Source organism: Temnothorax longispinosus, chromosome 4, assembly GCF_030848805.1.
Source record: "Temnothorax longispinosus isolate EJ_2023e chromosome 4, Tlon_JGU_v1, whole genome shotgun sequence".
Classification (NCBI taxonomy): domain Eukaryota; kingdom Metazoa; phylum Arthropoda; class Insecta; order Hymenoptera; family Formicidae; genus Temnothorax; species Temnothorax longispinosus.
Window position 1 is genome coordinate 22,560,523 of NC_092361.1, and position 17,206 is coordinate 22,577,728.

Consider the following 17,206-nt stretch of genomic DNA (forward strand, 5'->3'; position numbering starts at 1 on the left):
GCCGTTCTTTTCCTCTCTCGTTTCACGTCTACCTGCATTCTTAGTGTCGAATCAACGGATTGGTAGTCGATTACTGATTCCTAGGCTTATGACAGGTGAAAATACGACGAGCTGATAGTCTGTTCACATTAAGTATAAGTTTCGTACGTGCAACGTGCAGCAAAGTTAAATTTTATTTATTATTACTAGTGCCAAAATATATTAACGCAGATTTACATTTGTTGTACCTTGTACTTATATCTGATGTTGTTTTTTCTATATAAAATTTTCTTTAAGCGACATTTCAACAATCTTGAAATAATACAGTTTAAATAACGCGAACAATCTCATTTTGACAGTCTTTTTAAATCTCTTAGTCGCCTACTTCATCACACTTTTTACAGAGCATAAATTTTTACTCGGTTTACTTTTTTTAGTTTCTTTTATTTGCCGTTATTAGACAAACTAATCTTGCAATCGCGTGGATCTGGCGCCAATAAGTAGACTAAAATGAAAGATTGACATAAAAGTAACGTACGTCTCAGGCGCCGTCTACTGTCGTGACGATATTATGGCCTTTCGATTTATGACGTCACACACGAAAGGATGATTGCCTTTCGCGATGAGTGGATGTCAAGGGGAAACATTGGATGGAGTGACTAAACTTACTTGACCAACCAGACGTCTAGCGTGGGCAAACCTTATCAAATGGTTATTTTGTTATGAAAATCACGTAACATTAGGTCGAGGAAATAGACATCATGTTTTCTTAAAACTAGGCGATGTTTCATTATTTTTTTCTTTTGCTTATCATTTATGCTTCTAATTTTATTCACTAATATATTTTATTAACTTGTTTTATTAATGAAACATATTGCAACACTTATTATATTCATTGACATTTTATAAAATGTTTCTCTCATATTAATACATATTATTGTGACATATTAATTCTATTGATATTAAAACTTCAAATTATGAATAGTTTATTTACGTACTAACGAAAATGCATTACATTAAACGCGTTAAAAGAATTTGCATTAATCTTACAAGTTTATAGTTTATGTAAGTGTTGAGACAAATATTTAATTACATGTTGGTGAATTACTGACAGCTATAATAATTTATCAGAATTCCAACTGATAAATATAAGCGTACGTTTGGTTGTGTCATATGGCCGTCGGAACGTCGTGAATATACATTCATAAGCGACACGTAACATTGCTTATATCTTTCTGTAATAAATTCTCGTAAAAATATTTTACTGCAAGTACATTATGATATATCCTAATTAGAAACGCAAATAAATGTTAAGTTATACGATAGTGAGCAACGCGTGCCGATCATCGTCCGTCGGATAACGTCGAAATGGCGGCGCGAGTCTCATAGTCAGTTTAAAATATCCTTAATTTCGTTATTTATCCATCATTAATAACATTAGATTTTGCGACATTATAATTAAATGCTGTTCGTGAGTTATAACATTATGTCATTATCAAAAAATACACATTTTTTAATATTAAAGAGTATATATTAAATTTTAAAAAATTATCAGAACAAATATCATCTTACAATAAGTGCACGAGTGTATGTTATACTTTCTGTGTATTATAATTATATTATGATGATATGCTATAATAATTGATAACAGAATAAGATTCAAAAGTACGGTGCCGACGGCGTCTTGCCCGACGGCGCGCTTTTTGTTTACCCGAGACGAATGAGAATTAAACTTAAATCTATTTATTTATACAAATCAAATTACTATTAATTTATTATATTTGCATAAAAAATAACGAAAGTTTTATCGTTGGCTATAGTTGCAATGACGTAAATGCAATATTTGATTGATAAACAATTGATAAAACGATGATGTAAATATTTAAAAATTACTATTAATTTTAATTCTCTTATTATATACAATTACATATATGTTAAAAATTTTTTAAACGGCAGTTAAACGGCAGTTAAGAATATTTCAAAAGACGCTAGTCTGATGGGGGAAGTTACCCCCATTAAAATCGCTATGTCGAAGGCCGAACAGGCAATCGAAAAATCGCTGTAAATCACTTAAGAATTTTTTTCCTCTTCTACAAGGAGGGTCCTTCCGGCAATACTCCAATTTTTTTCTATAACGGCCTGCGAACCGAGGCGAATAGAGATTCAAGGACTCGTCGCAGTGACATTGCATTGATTCTTTTCGTCTGATATATCTCACCAATGCGTCCTGAGAAACAGTTCTCAGTTTTCGTTTCGACAGCACAGCGCGCTGACGGTTCTTTGCACGGTCTCGATAAAATATTGTGAATACATTTGTATATAAACGATAAAGAGTGTCTATTTCTGGTTCACCATGTTCGCCAACGCCGTCGTTCGACGGCTTTTTTGTCACTTTTTTAGTTTGTCGACAATATTCGATATTCAGGTAACTTATTTATCATTGAATTGAGGTGTCGATATAGATTTGTATTTAATTAATTTGATGTTATGAGCAATACGCTAATCTGTGTATGTTGGATTGTCTATTAAATATATTTTTTATTGAGATTTTTCCTGATAAATATATCGAATATCTAAAAATAATTAAATAATATGATGTAAAGTGATATAGCTTTAATTACATTTATTATTAATTTCAAGAATATATATTGCAAATTAAAAATCTTTTTACATTGATTAACTGGTTCTCTATTGTGGAAATTTAATGATTCAAAAGTAATAAATTTAGTTATTGAGAATTAAAGGAAGAAAATTTATAAAATTGTAAATTGAAATTGTTATTGCAACAAATAAATATAATAAAATGTATATACAAATTATACAGATAAATGGACGGTATTTTTTCATTGATTAATGAAATCAAACATGAATCTAAAGTGCAAAAGCTATATAATATGTCTAAACAAACTTGATATTTTTGTAATAATGTGCATTACAATAATAATTATAATAAGTAATTGTATATATTTTGCAAAATAAATTAATATTTTTTATTAGTAATTAAGACATATTTCTTAATATTTTTTTTAGTTAAGCATAATTTTTATTAATTAATAATATTTATCAACGTGTACGCAAAATTTATCGATAAACGCCGATTAGAGACGCTGAGGATATTCGAACGTGTTTTAATACTCAGTTTTTATTACAGGATTCCTCATGTGGCGAAGAAGAATTATCGCCATTGGTTCACCACCCCACTTGCGGCTTATCAAAGGTAAATATGTACAATAAGAAATAATTTACAACTCAGCCGTACAAAGTAACGGAAGGCGAACGTAGTTAATTACTAAAAAAAAAGAATTGAATCCACCTACCCATTCATGCAAAACAAGAATTACAGTATTCTTTAACGACACGGGAATATGCGTGCTAAAATCCATATCATATTAATCAATGATTGCTAATACGAACATTATATCAACGAATTAACTGTTATATTTTTTAATTAATCACCTCCTGGTTACTTATTATGTGGATAATATTGTGTATAATATATTTGAGCGTTTTATATATTTGATTATACATGTAGACGATAGATATAATATAGAATCAGTGTAGCAATTTTTTGAGTAGTATTACGATATATCTGATAAAATCTTATAAATTAAGGTAGCTTAAATAATATTAGATGTATAAAAATTCAGTTATGAACAATTTTTTTAAATATATTTTTTTAAATATATTTTTTTAAATACAAACGTATAAAACACACAAAAAGCGATACAATAAATAGTTTGTTAGATTTATTAAATCGTAAAAATATTTCATTTTGTATTTATACATGTATGTATATGCAGAATGTCTTTTTTAAATATTATTATTATCTACGGCTGAAAATAATTTTGAAAGCTTAGATATAGGTAAAGATATACGTATTCTTATATCGTTAGTATAGAAAGTGAAATTTTGTTGGTTGCAAGGAGGAGGACTTGCAGCGCAATACAGGATAAGACGATTATTCTTTGGAGGAAATTATAGTAATAAAGAGATAAATGCGCGCACGCAGATAAAAAAGAGGAGTCATTATTTCTGACCGCAATTAGGCAAATAGGTAGCAAAAAAATGAAAAGAAATTGAGAAACATGAATGCTCACAATAGAAAATTCCTAACAAACGCACTTTCTAACCAACACGTTATACTTTCGTTATGTTTCAAGGTACTCTGTAACAAACGCATTTGTCTTGCGGAGCAATATCTTTTGGCAAAAATGAGAATAATCTTTTTTGAACAAAAATATCGATATTTCAATATAGTTTTTAAAATACAAGTATTTGAGAAAATATAGTTACAATAATAAGAAGAATCTGAATTTAAATTAAAAATTGCATACTATTTTCCACTTTATTTCTTTAAAAATTTCAATATTAGGTTTATAGTCATCAAAGATATTTAGCGTTAAAAATTAAATTTTCTGAGCAACGATAATGTTTAAAAAAAATTCGACATTTAAAGAGAAGGGAAAATGATACGAACATCTTTACATCAAATATTACGATGTGTAAAAATGTCATAATATTTTTGAAGCAATCTCGAAATTATCCCGATAAGCGGATGTGACTTATTTATAGCCGCATCTTTCCTCCAGTCGTATCTTTCCTCCCCTTGGTACTAAAATCATTAAATTAATCTGAGGAACAGAAATATATGACGCATCGAATTGCATTACTATATTACGGGGGATTTAATAACATATAGCCTTTAAGGGGCATACGTGCTTATGATGTACCTAAAAAAAATATTATGACACGTATTTATAAATAAATGTTTATTCTGCATGAAAATGATAACAAATCTGACAGGATTTTTTACATTAATGCAAAATTTTTTATTTAATTTTCTAAATAATGAAATATTTTGTTTCTCTGCAATTATTGAATCTCAATGCATTCACAATTTTTTATATGCTTTAAAATATTGTACACATTATGTCACATTTTGTACTGCATTTTCTTCATCATGTTCAATAGAATAAGAAGACATCCGAATATGTTTCTCAAATATTAGAGACAATTCAGGAATATTACATTTCAATAACGTATGGTTTTTTATTACGTTATTAGGGTAAACTCGGGTAAGATGGCCATAGAGGAAAAATGGTTAATCTATGTTCTTTCAATCTAGCTCGCCATGAAACATCGAATGAACATGAGTTGGCCATCTTTCCTGTATGGCCGTCTTACCCGAGTTTACCCTATTAATGTTTGATGATTCACTTATTTAAAAGAAAGACTGATCGGGAAAGACAATGGAGTCCTAAAAATTTTGATCGTGCTTTGATTCTTCAGCTCTGGGACGCTAAAAGGATTTTATCGTTAACTGACGCGTCGGCCGCGATCGGAGTGCAATTTCGTTCGGCGGCACACGCGTATCACGTTCAACGTGTTGTGTATCTCCTCCTCGGGAGAGACCGTCGACCATTATTTACGCCCGCACGCGAGAGAGTCGCTCGTTTTATAAGGTGATAAAGGCGAGTCTCTTCAGCGCGACTCTCGGTCTCCCTTTCGCGCGCGCGAGAATGGCGAGTAGCGGCGCTGAAAGTGGTCCGGGACACGCGAACCGACATGCAAAACTCGGCCCCGGTACCGAGTATACGCGCGTACACGAGCCGTCGGACGTCGAACGTCGGACGTCGTTGCTGGTGCACTTGCACATCGTAGGAGAGGACCGCTTAAAGTGTATTCATTACGGCGGGCGACGGGGCTCTTCGTCGACTCTCGCGAACGCGCGGCAGTCGGTTCTGCTTGTCCCTCGCGAATGGCTATCATGAAGCCATTAACTTTATTATACCGAGCCATTAACTTAAATATTACGACTCGCGTGTCGCGCAGCTTCGGGCTCTCTGATTTATCGCCCGAGGAAGATCGTGATGTAACCTAAACGCCCGGTGCGTTTTTGTCACGCTCGCCGCCGCGACCGTCGCCATCGTGTTTCACCTGTCGGCCACTGACGAGAGGAGGAGAGATCTAGGTGTTCGATATCATGACGTGGTACTGCGCGATCGAATAAGGACGGCTGTGTGTTGTACAATATTCGATAAGACCGCCAGAGATTGGTTCACTCGCGCGCGATTCTGATCAGAGAAGCTTATCGATTGTTGCCTCGCAGCTCCGGCCATGGGAGAAAATCCTCGAAGACCTAAACTCGGCTGAAAAGATGATACCGATCTCAAATTCAAGGCATTTTTCAAGTATACGATAAAAAAAAGTCGATAAGAAAGAGTAAATTGAGTATTATGGATGTATAATTAATGTTATAATTCTAATAAGAAAGAAAGAGAGAGAGAGAGAGAGAGAGAGAGAGAGAGAGAGAGGGGTCTGCTGAATAGATTATATCAGACACGGTCAAAGTGAACAAAGAAACGGGTACCTGCTCGGAGATGAAACCCGTAAAAGAAAAAAAATCGCGAAAGAGGGCGACATGTTTCGCTGAAAGGGTGGGGTTCGGCGCGGTGGGATTTTATATTATATGAGAGTCAAGATTCGAAATGAGGATTTACGAGCGGGACGCGAGAGACAACATTGTTTCACAAATAAGACGTCTCCAGACTAACCTTCGAATCCTATCTATCTACAGTAGTGATCGCTTATACATATCTTGGAAAGAAGACACCATCATTATATATAAAGGATATGCTCCAGGATAAGAGCTGGGAAGAAAGATCGCGCGAAGATCGAAAGATAGTTGTAGAAAAGATGCGCGTGAGAAAAAAGAAAAATGAAAGAAGAGAATTAAGGTGGGGATAAGGAGATAGGAAGAGGCGCGCGGGAGAGATCGAGAAACGAAGATGGTCCCTTAACAAAGAGCGAAAGGGAGCCTGAAAACAAAGAGGACGATTTGAAGGAGGAAGAGCAGAGGACGGAAAAGGCGAGCCCAATGAATATGGCACAGGAGTGATGGGAAAGGTTTTCCATCGACCCATGACTATGTGGACCTATAAGCATGTAAATGAAGTACATTATATTCCAATGCGCGTGTCGGTGCGCACCGTTCGAAGATTTCTTCGTTGATAAGCGAAGAGAGCGGTAGCGTGTGCGCAAATGCGCTTCAACATCTTCATGAACTTGTTATTATACCAACCAGCGGGATAATCAAAGAGCGGCTCCTATGTGCGGCTGCTCGTCGTAGTTATAGTAGTCTTTCCTTGTTTCTTCGGCTTTCTTTTTGCCCTTCTGCACACCACTCCTCCAATCGACCAATCGGTGTATAGTTTTATCGCGGCTGTCCTTCCGCTCGCAATTTACATTCTTATTACTTTCTCTCGGGAGACTTTTCTCTACAGCAAATTCTTAAAAAGTTGAATCTGCAATTATTATGCAAACACAGTCTTTGTTCTTTTCCGTTAGATCAGTGTAAAGGATCTGTTAAATATAATTACTTAATTGAGAAGAAATCATACATTTAAAATAAACCTCTAATTATTTTAAGTCAATGCAAAAATCGCATATTTATTTCATCAGTGATTGTACGTCCAAGACAACACGATATAATTTTTTGAAGCAAGAAACGGAAAGAATATTAATTTAGTGGAAAGTAGCGCGAAGAATTGTATGTCTTTTATTCAACAGAATTTTAAAACGATAATTTTTTTTTATTAACGATAGATCAAGTAGCTAGTTAAACTTGAGATAATCAAGTGCCCTTATATATGGCGTTTCGTAAATTTTCCAGAGGTACTCTCAGATCGATATAGCAATTTAGATACTCCCCACCTTCAGCTCACGTTTATGTACGTTACACCAAGTGTACCTACTTGTCACTTACATGTCGATGTAATAGCAAGACCTGTTTCCAGAACGGAGCAACTCACGAACGAAATCTCAACTCATTTTGTGTGCGTGCAAGAGAAACGTTGTAACACCAAATTCTACAGATACGTTTATGTTTTAATAAAAATTATCATCCTTATATTTTTCCTTAACACATGGGCATTGATAAAATATTTTTTCTCTAAAAGAAAGAACTTATTGGGGTACAAGATTTATTATAAGATATACATACCGTGATAAGATATACATAAGATATGTATACATACTGTACATACCAAAAGTTCCGAAACGGTCAATTATCTCGCTCAACACGAGTCTCAGATCCCAAAATCTAATAAGATCGTTTATTGCCCCTTTTGAACCCTCCAACTTTTATCTGAAACATTTTTCCAATAAACCAATATTTTTTGAGATAACTGACCGTTGCGGAACTTTTGGTACGCACGGAATATTTGACATTGGCAATTTTTATTCGAGAAGAATATTTTTTGTTTTAATTTTATACAAAAATACAAGTATACATTTCTATCATCGTCGGTTGTTTTCACGTCTTCATGTGGATCCTGTCATCGCCGTTAATATAATTTTCGATAACACGATTATTCCCCAACATGTATTATTCCCTAACTGGGGACTACGGTACGTTGACATAATGTATATAGTAGTTGAACTTCAAACACTTATTCGACGGCAAGATGGCGCGGCGCATTAAGACGGCTCTTGATGAGGAAAGTTTTCATTACAGCGAGCATTTAAAATTAAAGTGGTCTACCTGTCCATACGTATACCTTGTCCCGCTAGGGTTTCTTACCCCGATGGGATTCCATGCTTCTCATGCTTCCACCACTCCGTGTCTTCTCGTTATATCGACCTTTCGAGCTTGGCGTTTGGAGGCCGAGCGGCGGCCATGTTTTCGTCGGCTGGCAGGGAAACTTGTGGGTGTAAGTCGGTGTCTACTGAATTTTATCTTATAACAAAAAAGAGAATGCGCGTTATTCTTAACTAGTTCCATGGAATTTCGTGAGTCGTTTTTACATCTGTGATTGATGTTTTCATTAGTATCCATTTTTCAAATTGTGCGTTTATATTACGCGAACAATATATTTGAATATTCTTGTATATCTTTTTTCTTTTCTCCAGTTGATTAAAAAATTCACTGTAACAGTTATTTATATTCATAAATGCAAATTAGAGTTTTATTGTATGTATAATATTAAATTTATTTTTAGCTGGAGAGAGAAATAAAAAATCTTAGTTACAAAAATTTTAATGCATTTTCTTATATAAGATGTTTGTAATTCTCGGATTCTAAACAGGGAATTTCAATTGCGTTCAAGAAAACGATTAGGAATAGTCTCGTGAATTCTAAGACTGTTTTCTCGACATTGTAGTTTCTAGCTTTCCCCGGCTTCTAGCTGTGGGCCGTTGTTAGGGATGGCTACGATATTGATCCGTTCGAGTAGAAGTCGACGGGGTGGAGCTGCTGCGCCCTAAGGGTAGTTTTCGCCCCACCATCGCTCGGCAGTCCTCGATTGGACGAGAGAGGAAAGATGGCCGCCTGGACACGTACCGGAAACGTGATGCCCCGATATAGTCAGATGAGGGCTTTCCTTTTGGCTTTTCTCTCCTTCCTCCTTCGTCCTGCAAGAAATAAGCTCTGCAACCAAGACTGGACCAAGCGAGCGAAAACCTTTACGTATCTTCCCTCCCCCCTCCGTCGGCTTTTTGCGAAATTTATTACGGCGATATATTCACATCCATTAGATACCTCACTTCTTTCGCCTGCATCTTGCCCTCCGTCTTTCTCCTGCCTTCCCCGCTTCGTCCCGCCCTCCACCCTCTTCTTTTTTTTTCTTCTCTACTCCAGCCTCCATAACTGAATGCACTCTACCGAGATCCGAGCATCCTTTTCATTCCAGTCGGCTGCATGCAAAGCCCTTTAAATCATGGCCGAATGCTCTTTTAGGGCTTTGTTTTAAATCCGATTTAATATTTCGTCTAAAATGCGCGTCAGACGAAGCGACTCGTTGCCGACAAATTATGTCGAGGCATAATATTTTATTTCGCCCGTAAAATATACAATTTTTAATTAGCGTTTTCCATACCGATTTGTCCTAATCGATTAGTGCTAATTGTGTCATGTGGTCAAATTAATTATGATAATTAATGATGAATTAGTGCTGTGCCATTAAATTATATATACTTATCTTGCATATATACAAGCAAAAAAAAATATATTTAATGGCACATATACTTAATCATATTGTGTATAAAACTATTTATTAGTTTTATCAGACTTTCCTCGCAGTATTATCTCGGCGTTCTGGTTCGATTGATTTCCAGTTTAATTTTTGCATTAAATTTATAAACGTTTTACAACGTTTCAGTAATCGTTTATTCAGTAATATTTATCTCGTACATTTATGCTTTTTTTATCTGCTTTATTCAGCACTGATGTAACCATCCAAAATACATTTGCCTCGATTTTATATCTCGCAGCGTTTCGCTTATCGTATTATTCGCTCGAACTGCGAAAGGGTGAAGGGGTCGTGAATCCTGAAGGCTGTTTGGACCGCAGAAGGAACAAGAAACTTGGAGGTTGAGACGGTTTGGCCTCTGGGCACTACCGCGGTCGATACCGCGTCTTCGCAAGGAAGGCAGCGTTGCCAGTCAGTTTGCTTGGAACTTGCACTTTCTTGGTAGACTGCAATCTTCGGTGCAAACTTATACGTTTCGAAATTTTCCCAAGATATTCTTTTACCGTTTATCTATGTTAAGTTAGTAAACGTCGCAGGCAGTTTCTAAGTTTCCTGTCATGTTTCTTGTCACTAAAAAATTAACGAAATGTACAGTTTATTGCGCAAGAAATTTATGTTAATCGAAATTAATAACATAATAAAAATTACAAAAGTTATTTCCTTTGAAGCTTATGAAGACGACTAATTGACATTTTAATAGTACTATCGTTGTTTTTTCTCTACCCAGGCTAATATATCTGCAATGAAACATCTTTAAATATACAGCTTGCTTTTGACCTCAATAAATTCATCGTGAATTATTGATTAGCTCGTATAAAGTTTACAAGTATAAAGATAAGGAATAGAATAAAACATTGACGAATATCTCAATACATTAATGAAAATTAATTTTGGAAAAGTCAGAAATGGTTCAGGTATGTCACAGAAGTCTGTCTACTCAAGAGTGTTTTTGCTGGCACCAATAAACGGTTTATGGGAGTTTCGACCTTTCGTCGAAACCTTCTTATACCTTGAATTATTTCGGCATTTACAGACGGGAGAAAAAAATTGTATCGTGACTAATTCAAGGAGAAACATTGTCTCGAAATAGTAAACACATCTTTAAGAAGGTGATTTTTTTTAACTCTTTTTTGTATAATCTTAATAAAAGGGAAGTGAGGGACATTGATCGAAAGGTATTGTGCCTATAATGACAGGGCTTTAGTTACCAGACTATAAAATAAATCGAATGCGCTGTCTCAAGATGGATTGTGTAAAGCAAGGTTCAAGAGGTAATGAATCACTTCTGTCGAAAATTTATGAGCTCGCGCGTTAATTCGGAAAATAATACGGTTACACTATAGGATATATAACACACAGAACATACGGCACAGGAGAGATTAATAGTGTACGCAAAATAATAGGGACAGAGAACAATTTTCTTTCTTCAATTATTTAATAATTTTAATTAATCACGTAAATTATAAACAAAACATGTGCATTTAGTCAATATAAATTAACTGTGACGATCTGTTTTATGTCAAGATCAACTTTGACTCAATAAATAACTGCCTTAATTAGGATTACAAATATTAAAAGAAAAAGAGAAAGAAACTGAAGAAGATCAGGAGAAAAGAGAAGTGCACTTTTCGTCGAGCGCATTCGCAAATGAGAAGCGATGTGACGAACAAAATCCCGCGGTAGTTGAAGCACGTGCTTCCGCTCGTTCACTCTCGATTTCAATGTGTTTTTATTGCGTCTCTTAAATTCGCATTTATGAGCTCTTATGTTCTCCCCCGTCTTCCCTTTTCTTCTATCGGTGTGACTGGACTAAGCTGTAAAGCGTTGCGCTATGTCGAAGACAAATCGTCCGGCGCGAAGTTAAATAGGTGATAATTGTGACCGATATCCCATAACAATTGCAATCATAAATACTTTAATGAGCGAAACGACCTTGGCGATTTTATTGGTTCTTCTTGTAACACGTGATAGTTGAACTCGGTGATCAATCACTTTATTATATGTCTATTTATATAGCATTAAAAGCAGCGGGTTACACACGGTAGCTTCAGGAATATTATAAATAGACAAATATCTCTTTCTTACAGAAAAAAAGATTAAAAAATCGACAATATAAAATTCACATATTTTAACATTATGTACAAAAAATAGTGGCTTATTTTTTACTGTTTTATAAATTATACATATATGATAGGGTTATTTTAGCTATATTAAAATGTTCTTTGCTTCTATTAGAATAACACATAATATTGTCAAATTCTTGAGGCAAGATTATACACTGTCATGTCTAAATAATGTTATCATATTTGATAACATCCCTCAACGTGCTTTTTGTTTTATTGGAAAGATAAATATAACATCTTTCCGCTTATGACATCTTTTTTCTTCTTTTCTTAATAGAAAAGATCTTGTTTTACTTTCACCATGGACTCAAAAATGCGGTTAGAAGGTATAGACGTCGTATGACAAATGACTCATATGAAAGGAAATATTCGGATGTAATTTACTCGATTACTATTCGTTGGATGTCCCGCGACAATCATCATAGTCATAAATACTGTAATGAGTGAAACGGCCTTGCCGATTTTATTAGTCGTTTCTATATAACATTCAATGCTTAAATTCATCGACTAATGACTTTATCGCTTGTGTTTCTGTACGCGATTGTTTGCTTGGAGTGATGATAAATGCAATCGTGTATTAACTTAGTTTGCACATGTATTACAGGCGAAAAAACGCGTGAGGAATCGCGAGCGTAAATCATTAGACGCCGAAACCACCTGAATGTACCGCGTTCTTAGTGTTTTCTCCTTTTTTTTTTAAGATCGAATCATAATTTGTATAGATAATAAATTTTCTTCGGGACTGAGTTCATTAAACATACATTATATTTCCATAATGTATGTTCGTAGCACAGGTTTCTGCCGTCTGATCCGAGGTCTTAGAGATCAAAGAATCTACAACGACGGTTACGTGGGTATATGTGTATACTTATGGATATCTGCTATAGATACGCTACAAGTTTTATGCTTTGGTTTTCGAGGTTGTAAATTTATTGCCCCGCGTAGGTTCGAACTTTGTGCGCCCGATGGCCTTTTTGACGAACGATGATCAACGATAAATTACGACTTCACAAACCCATCGAGCGCCGTTATTTAAACACGGTGGCTGCCTATTTAAGTCTAACTGCCCGCAGATTACATCGCTATAAAATAATAAACATAAAAGGCACTAAATGCACTCGAAGTGGCTCTGATCGCTCGCTGGTTCCTCGCGTTAAATTCTTCAGCATCGAGCTTTGAATTTGTAATCGCGACATCACGTAATGAAACAACTGTTATGTTTTAGCGAATGATGACGTGGTATAAAACGCGAATGCTAACAATATTAACGAGGAATAATTGTTACTCGCGCGTCGGATGAAGTTGATATAGATAAATTTCGACATTAATTATAAGACCATTTGCAATTTTTTCCAATTTTACGACTCGAACTATCGAGAATTTGGATGGGACAGGCTTATTAGTATTAATAAAATCATTGCGGTTCGCATTGTGAATTATATCCATTGGCATAAGATGGTCGTTTGAAACGAAACAGTATCCCTACGAGCGAAACAGACGGCCATGACGCGATTCAAGTAGAAGGCAATCTATTAAGATATCGTGGGCCGAACCTAAGATCTTGAAACAACCGGAGTTAACCAATCGTGGACATCAACATCAAATCCACTCCTTCCACGACGCCGCTATTTTAGAATTCACGCCGCCATCCGCTCCTTTCACGACGCACGCTTGTTGTGTGCCCAAAGTATTTTAATTAAAAGTTCTTAAAGCCTCAAAAGCCGCGCCGCCGTAAGTGATAAAGATACTTGACATTTTTATCGCCCGTCCTAAAAATAGTCGATGAAGATGGGCTGCCGCGACTTAATATTACGCGAAAATCAGGTATGTTTATAAGTTGGTGTATTAATTCGAGAACATAAGAGAGTTCATTGATCGGATGATCGTTGTACTTGATGCAAATATAGTTAACATTTCAATGCAGATGAGGGGAAATCATGTTCAAGATGCGAAAAGTTGTAAAGTCGACAAATCCTTTTATCGTTTTGAATCGAAATTAATGTTGATTTAACAAAGTGTGCAATAATGACTATTTATTAGGTATCTGTAAATGCAATCAGATAACTCATAGAAATCATAATTTGACAATCGAATTACAGAATGTTTATTTGTAGCGTACGTTCCGCGAAACTTTCGCAGGCGATGTTAGGCGATCTCTCTCGTGCGATTTATATTTTCCACGCTACTGATCATAAGGATAGCAATGAAAATGATGACGGCAGAAGATAATGGCAGGAGAAAATGAGCGGTCTTGACAGTTCGCTAGTACCGCGAGAAAACGCGGCATTTCTATCGCTAGGGATGTCCAAGTGAGCGTTAAATGTTTCCGAGAGGCTAGCAAGTTCAATCAATGGCGGACCTTTGTTTCGCATTTGCGGGAGAGCGTTAAGAGAGCCAATAACAGGTACCGAAATAAAACCGGCTAGTGACTCAATCTGCGGTGCTCTGCTTCGTGGCATAGTGACTCGCTTCTTTCCACGGTCGGCTTGAAATTCCGAATGGAAGATGGAGCAAATTATCTTCACGGATTCGTTTCCTTTCGTGTATGTATAATATCTCGGGACTGATGCCAGCGTCTAGTATATATATAGGAAGAGAAAGAGGAAAAAAAAGAGAAAACCGAGAATAAAATATGTTATACTCGTATAGTTTATATACGCTATGCATGTAGAAGAATGTTTTGTTGACGTATCATTGACAAATCGACTTGGCAATTGCTAGGCAGTATGCGACGACATGAGAACATTATAGTACCAGCTAGTTGGCTTCGCGTAGTAATCCAACCTCGGCATAAAGAAACGCAGAAGCGGCGAAAGAGGAAAGGGTTAGAGCCGAGGTAGACCGCGGACGATCTGTCATCGACGCGAGCCGGCATTTTACAAAGTATAAGGCTGAGGCATATTGCCTGCAGGTGCTACACAGAAGGCAGTCCGCAGGTAGATACGCTGGGCGCCTGATTGGCCTGCTTCGACCTGACTCCATCCTACGGTTTTGCGACGGCAGTGTGCGAGGCAAAGAGAGGCGGTCGTTGTTACGTGTCGCTCGCAACAACTCGTCTTGCTGCGCTGCCTTGCCGCTGCTGCCTTAGCCGACGGAGCGAGAGAGAGAGAGAAAGAGAAGGAGAGAAAGAAAGAACGGGAAAGAGAGGGCAAGAGAAAGAGACAGGGAGAAAAAGAGAGAAAGAGAGAGAAGGCCGGTACAGTTCGAGCATAGTAAATCCCGTTGGCCGGTACCTACGGTCTCTCTGGTCTTGGCTACACGCGTCTGTCGCGTAGTGGTGCTGCCAAGCTTTGGCAGCGAACTAACTCGTTCAGCTCGCGGTGTATATTTCCGTTCCGTTACGTTCACCAACGTTTGCCTCGCCTTTGCCGCCGTGGCTGCTAAGCGCAGTCAAAATCCCGACGACACAACGCGTTCTCCCCGCGATCTCGCGTGTCGACGCGACCTGAACGTGGTGGTACCAGATGATTGCTCCGTTGCTGCTTCCTCACCTGTTTTTCTGTGGCGGACGATCGATACAGAACGCGTTTAACGATCATTGTGCAGCGCTTGGTGTAGTGTGAGCGTTACCGCGAACGCATCATCGTCCTCTTGCGTTTCCGAATAAAGAAACGATAAAGGGAATGCGGGAGAACTCTTATAATTGTATTCAATGAACAATTCGAAGCAGGTTTTCAATCGCAGATCATGAATTCTACGGTTGAAAATTTGTATACAATTCTCTCATCATATCGGATTTGTGAAAGTGTATTATAATATGGCGCTAAACTCGTGTGATTCGCGTCATCTCCAAGAACAGATTTGAAAGAAACGCTTATCAGTGACATCGTAATCCCTATTACAACAGGGATCATTGACATTCTTGTAATCCTTGCGTCGAATAAGAACAATGCTCGTGAATTTTCATAAAAATAACATACCCGATGTCCCTGTTTTTTGTCAGCTGTGTTAAACGCGAATCCAATGTGTGGCTGTTTCAGCAGTTGAAAAACGGAACGGCATGGAGTAGCTACCCGGGTCACAGAGACCCTTGGAAGGGAAAAGGGCAAAAGCGTCCCCTCCCTACGCCCTTCTGCCGCCGCGACGCACGACGACATTGGATTGTCGTCGTACCGCAGCGACCTCTGCGTCATTATTATTATAGCCGCAAGGTGAGTTGAAATGTCACTTTGTAATTGCCATTAGGATGATTCCTGCAGACCGATTGTATTCTTCAAAACAGCACAAAATTACGCATGTTACCACAAATTTTCTGCGAAAAAAATTTATTTAATCGAATTAGTATGAATCGTTTCATTATTTGAACTTTATTGAATTAGAATATTAGATCAATTATTTTAGCTCTACATCCATTGTGTTTTATTAATCCTGTCGTAAGCACCGCGAAATGCTTTTGTGTTGAATATATCCAATTCTTTAGCCGATTTCGTTACTGAAACAAAACAATACTTTGCATTTATATGAAATATAATGTTAATCGCGATATTGTGTAATATTCATTCGTTTGCGAAGCCTTTTCTTTTCACGAAAAATTAAAAAGTCAAATCAGGGACGCGCAAGAACGACTGTTAGCATTGCATAAACTAATGAAATGGTTAAAGAATGATTTTGTATGAAATCAATGCGTCATTTTTTTACATCTACCTAGTCACTATGCTACATTCCAATGCGCGATGGTATTACAACATAATTTGTTCGCTCATAGATACGATCTTCATTCGACTATCGAGATTTCTACTATGGTAAGACAATCTCATTAGACAATGGTGCTGTAGAAAGAAACTCATGCCGGGAACTATCAACTCTTGCGATTCGATCCCCTTCGTTTTACGACCCTCCAATGGCGCGCATGTTCAGCATTATTTTGTTCTTCCTTGCACGAATACCTTCGCTCTCTTACCCTTCTACCGTCGCATCAACGCACACCACACACACCCATATCTTATGATCGAGCAAACTTGCGAGGCCAAGAGATATAAAGTATATAAAATAACGTTGCTATCAAAATTGCTCATCGTTGATTATTATACATATATTCGAGCGTCGCTGAACCCGAAAATTTTATCTTCCAGCATA

The 17,206-nt window shown here is 36.8% G+C and overlaps 1 protein-coding gene across 1 annotated transcript in view; it reads left to right on the forward strand.

The window, feature by feature from the left end:
* Positions 1-17,206, forward strand: part of LOC139812137 (uncharacterized) — an 80,490-nt gene that overhangs the window by 45,389 nt on the left and 17,895 nt on the right. Inside the window, exons 6-7 of the mRNA XM_071776758.1 lie at positions 3,131-3,196; positions 16,111-16,281. Coding sequence (XP_071632859.1) covers positions 3,131-3,196; positions 16,111-16,281 — 237 coding nt within the window. The remainder of the gene's footprint in view (positions 1-3,130; positions 3,197-16,110; positions 16,282-17,206) is intronic.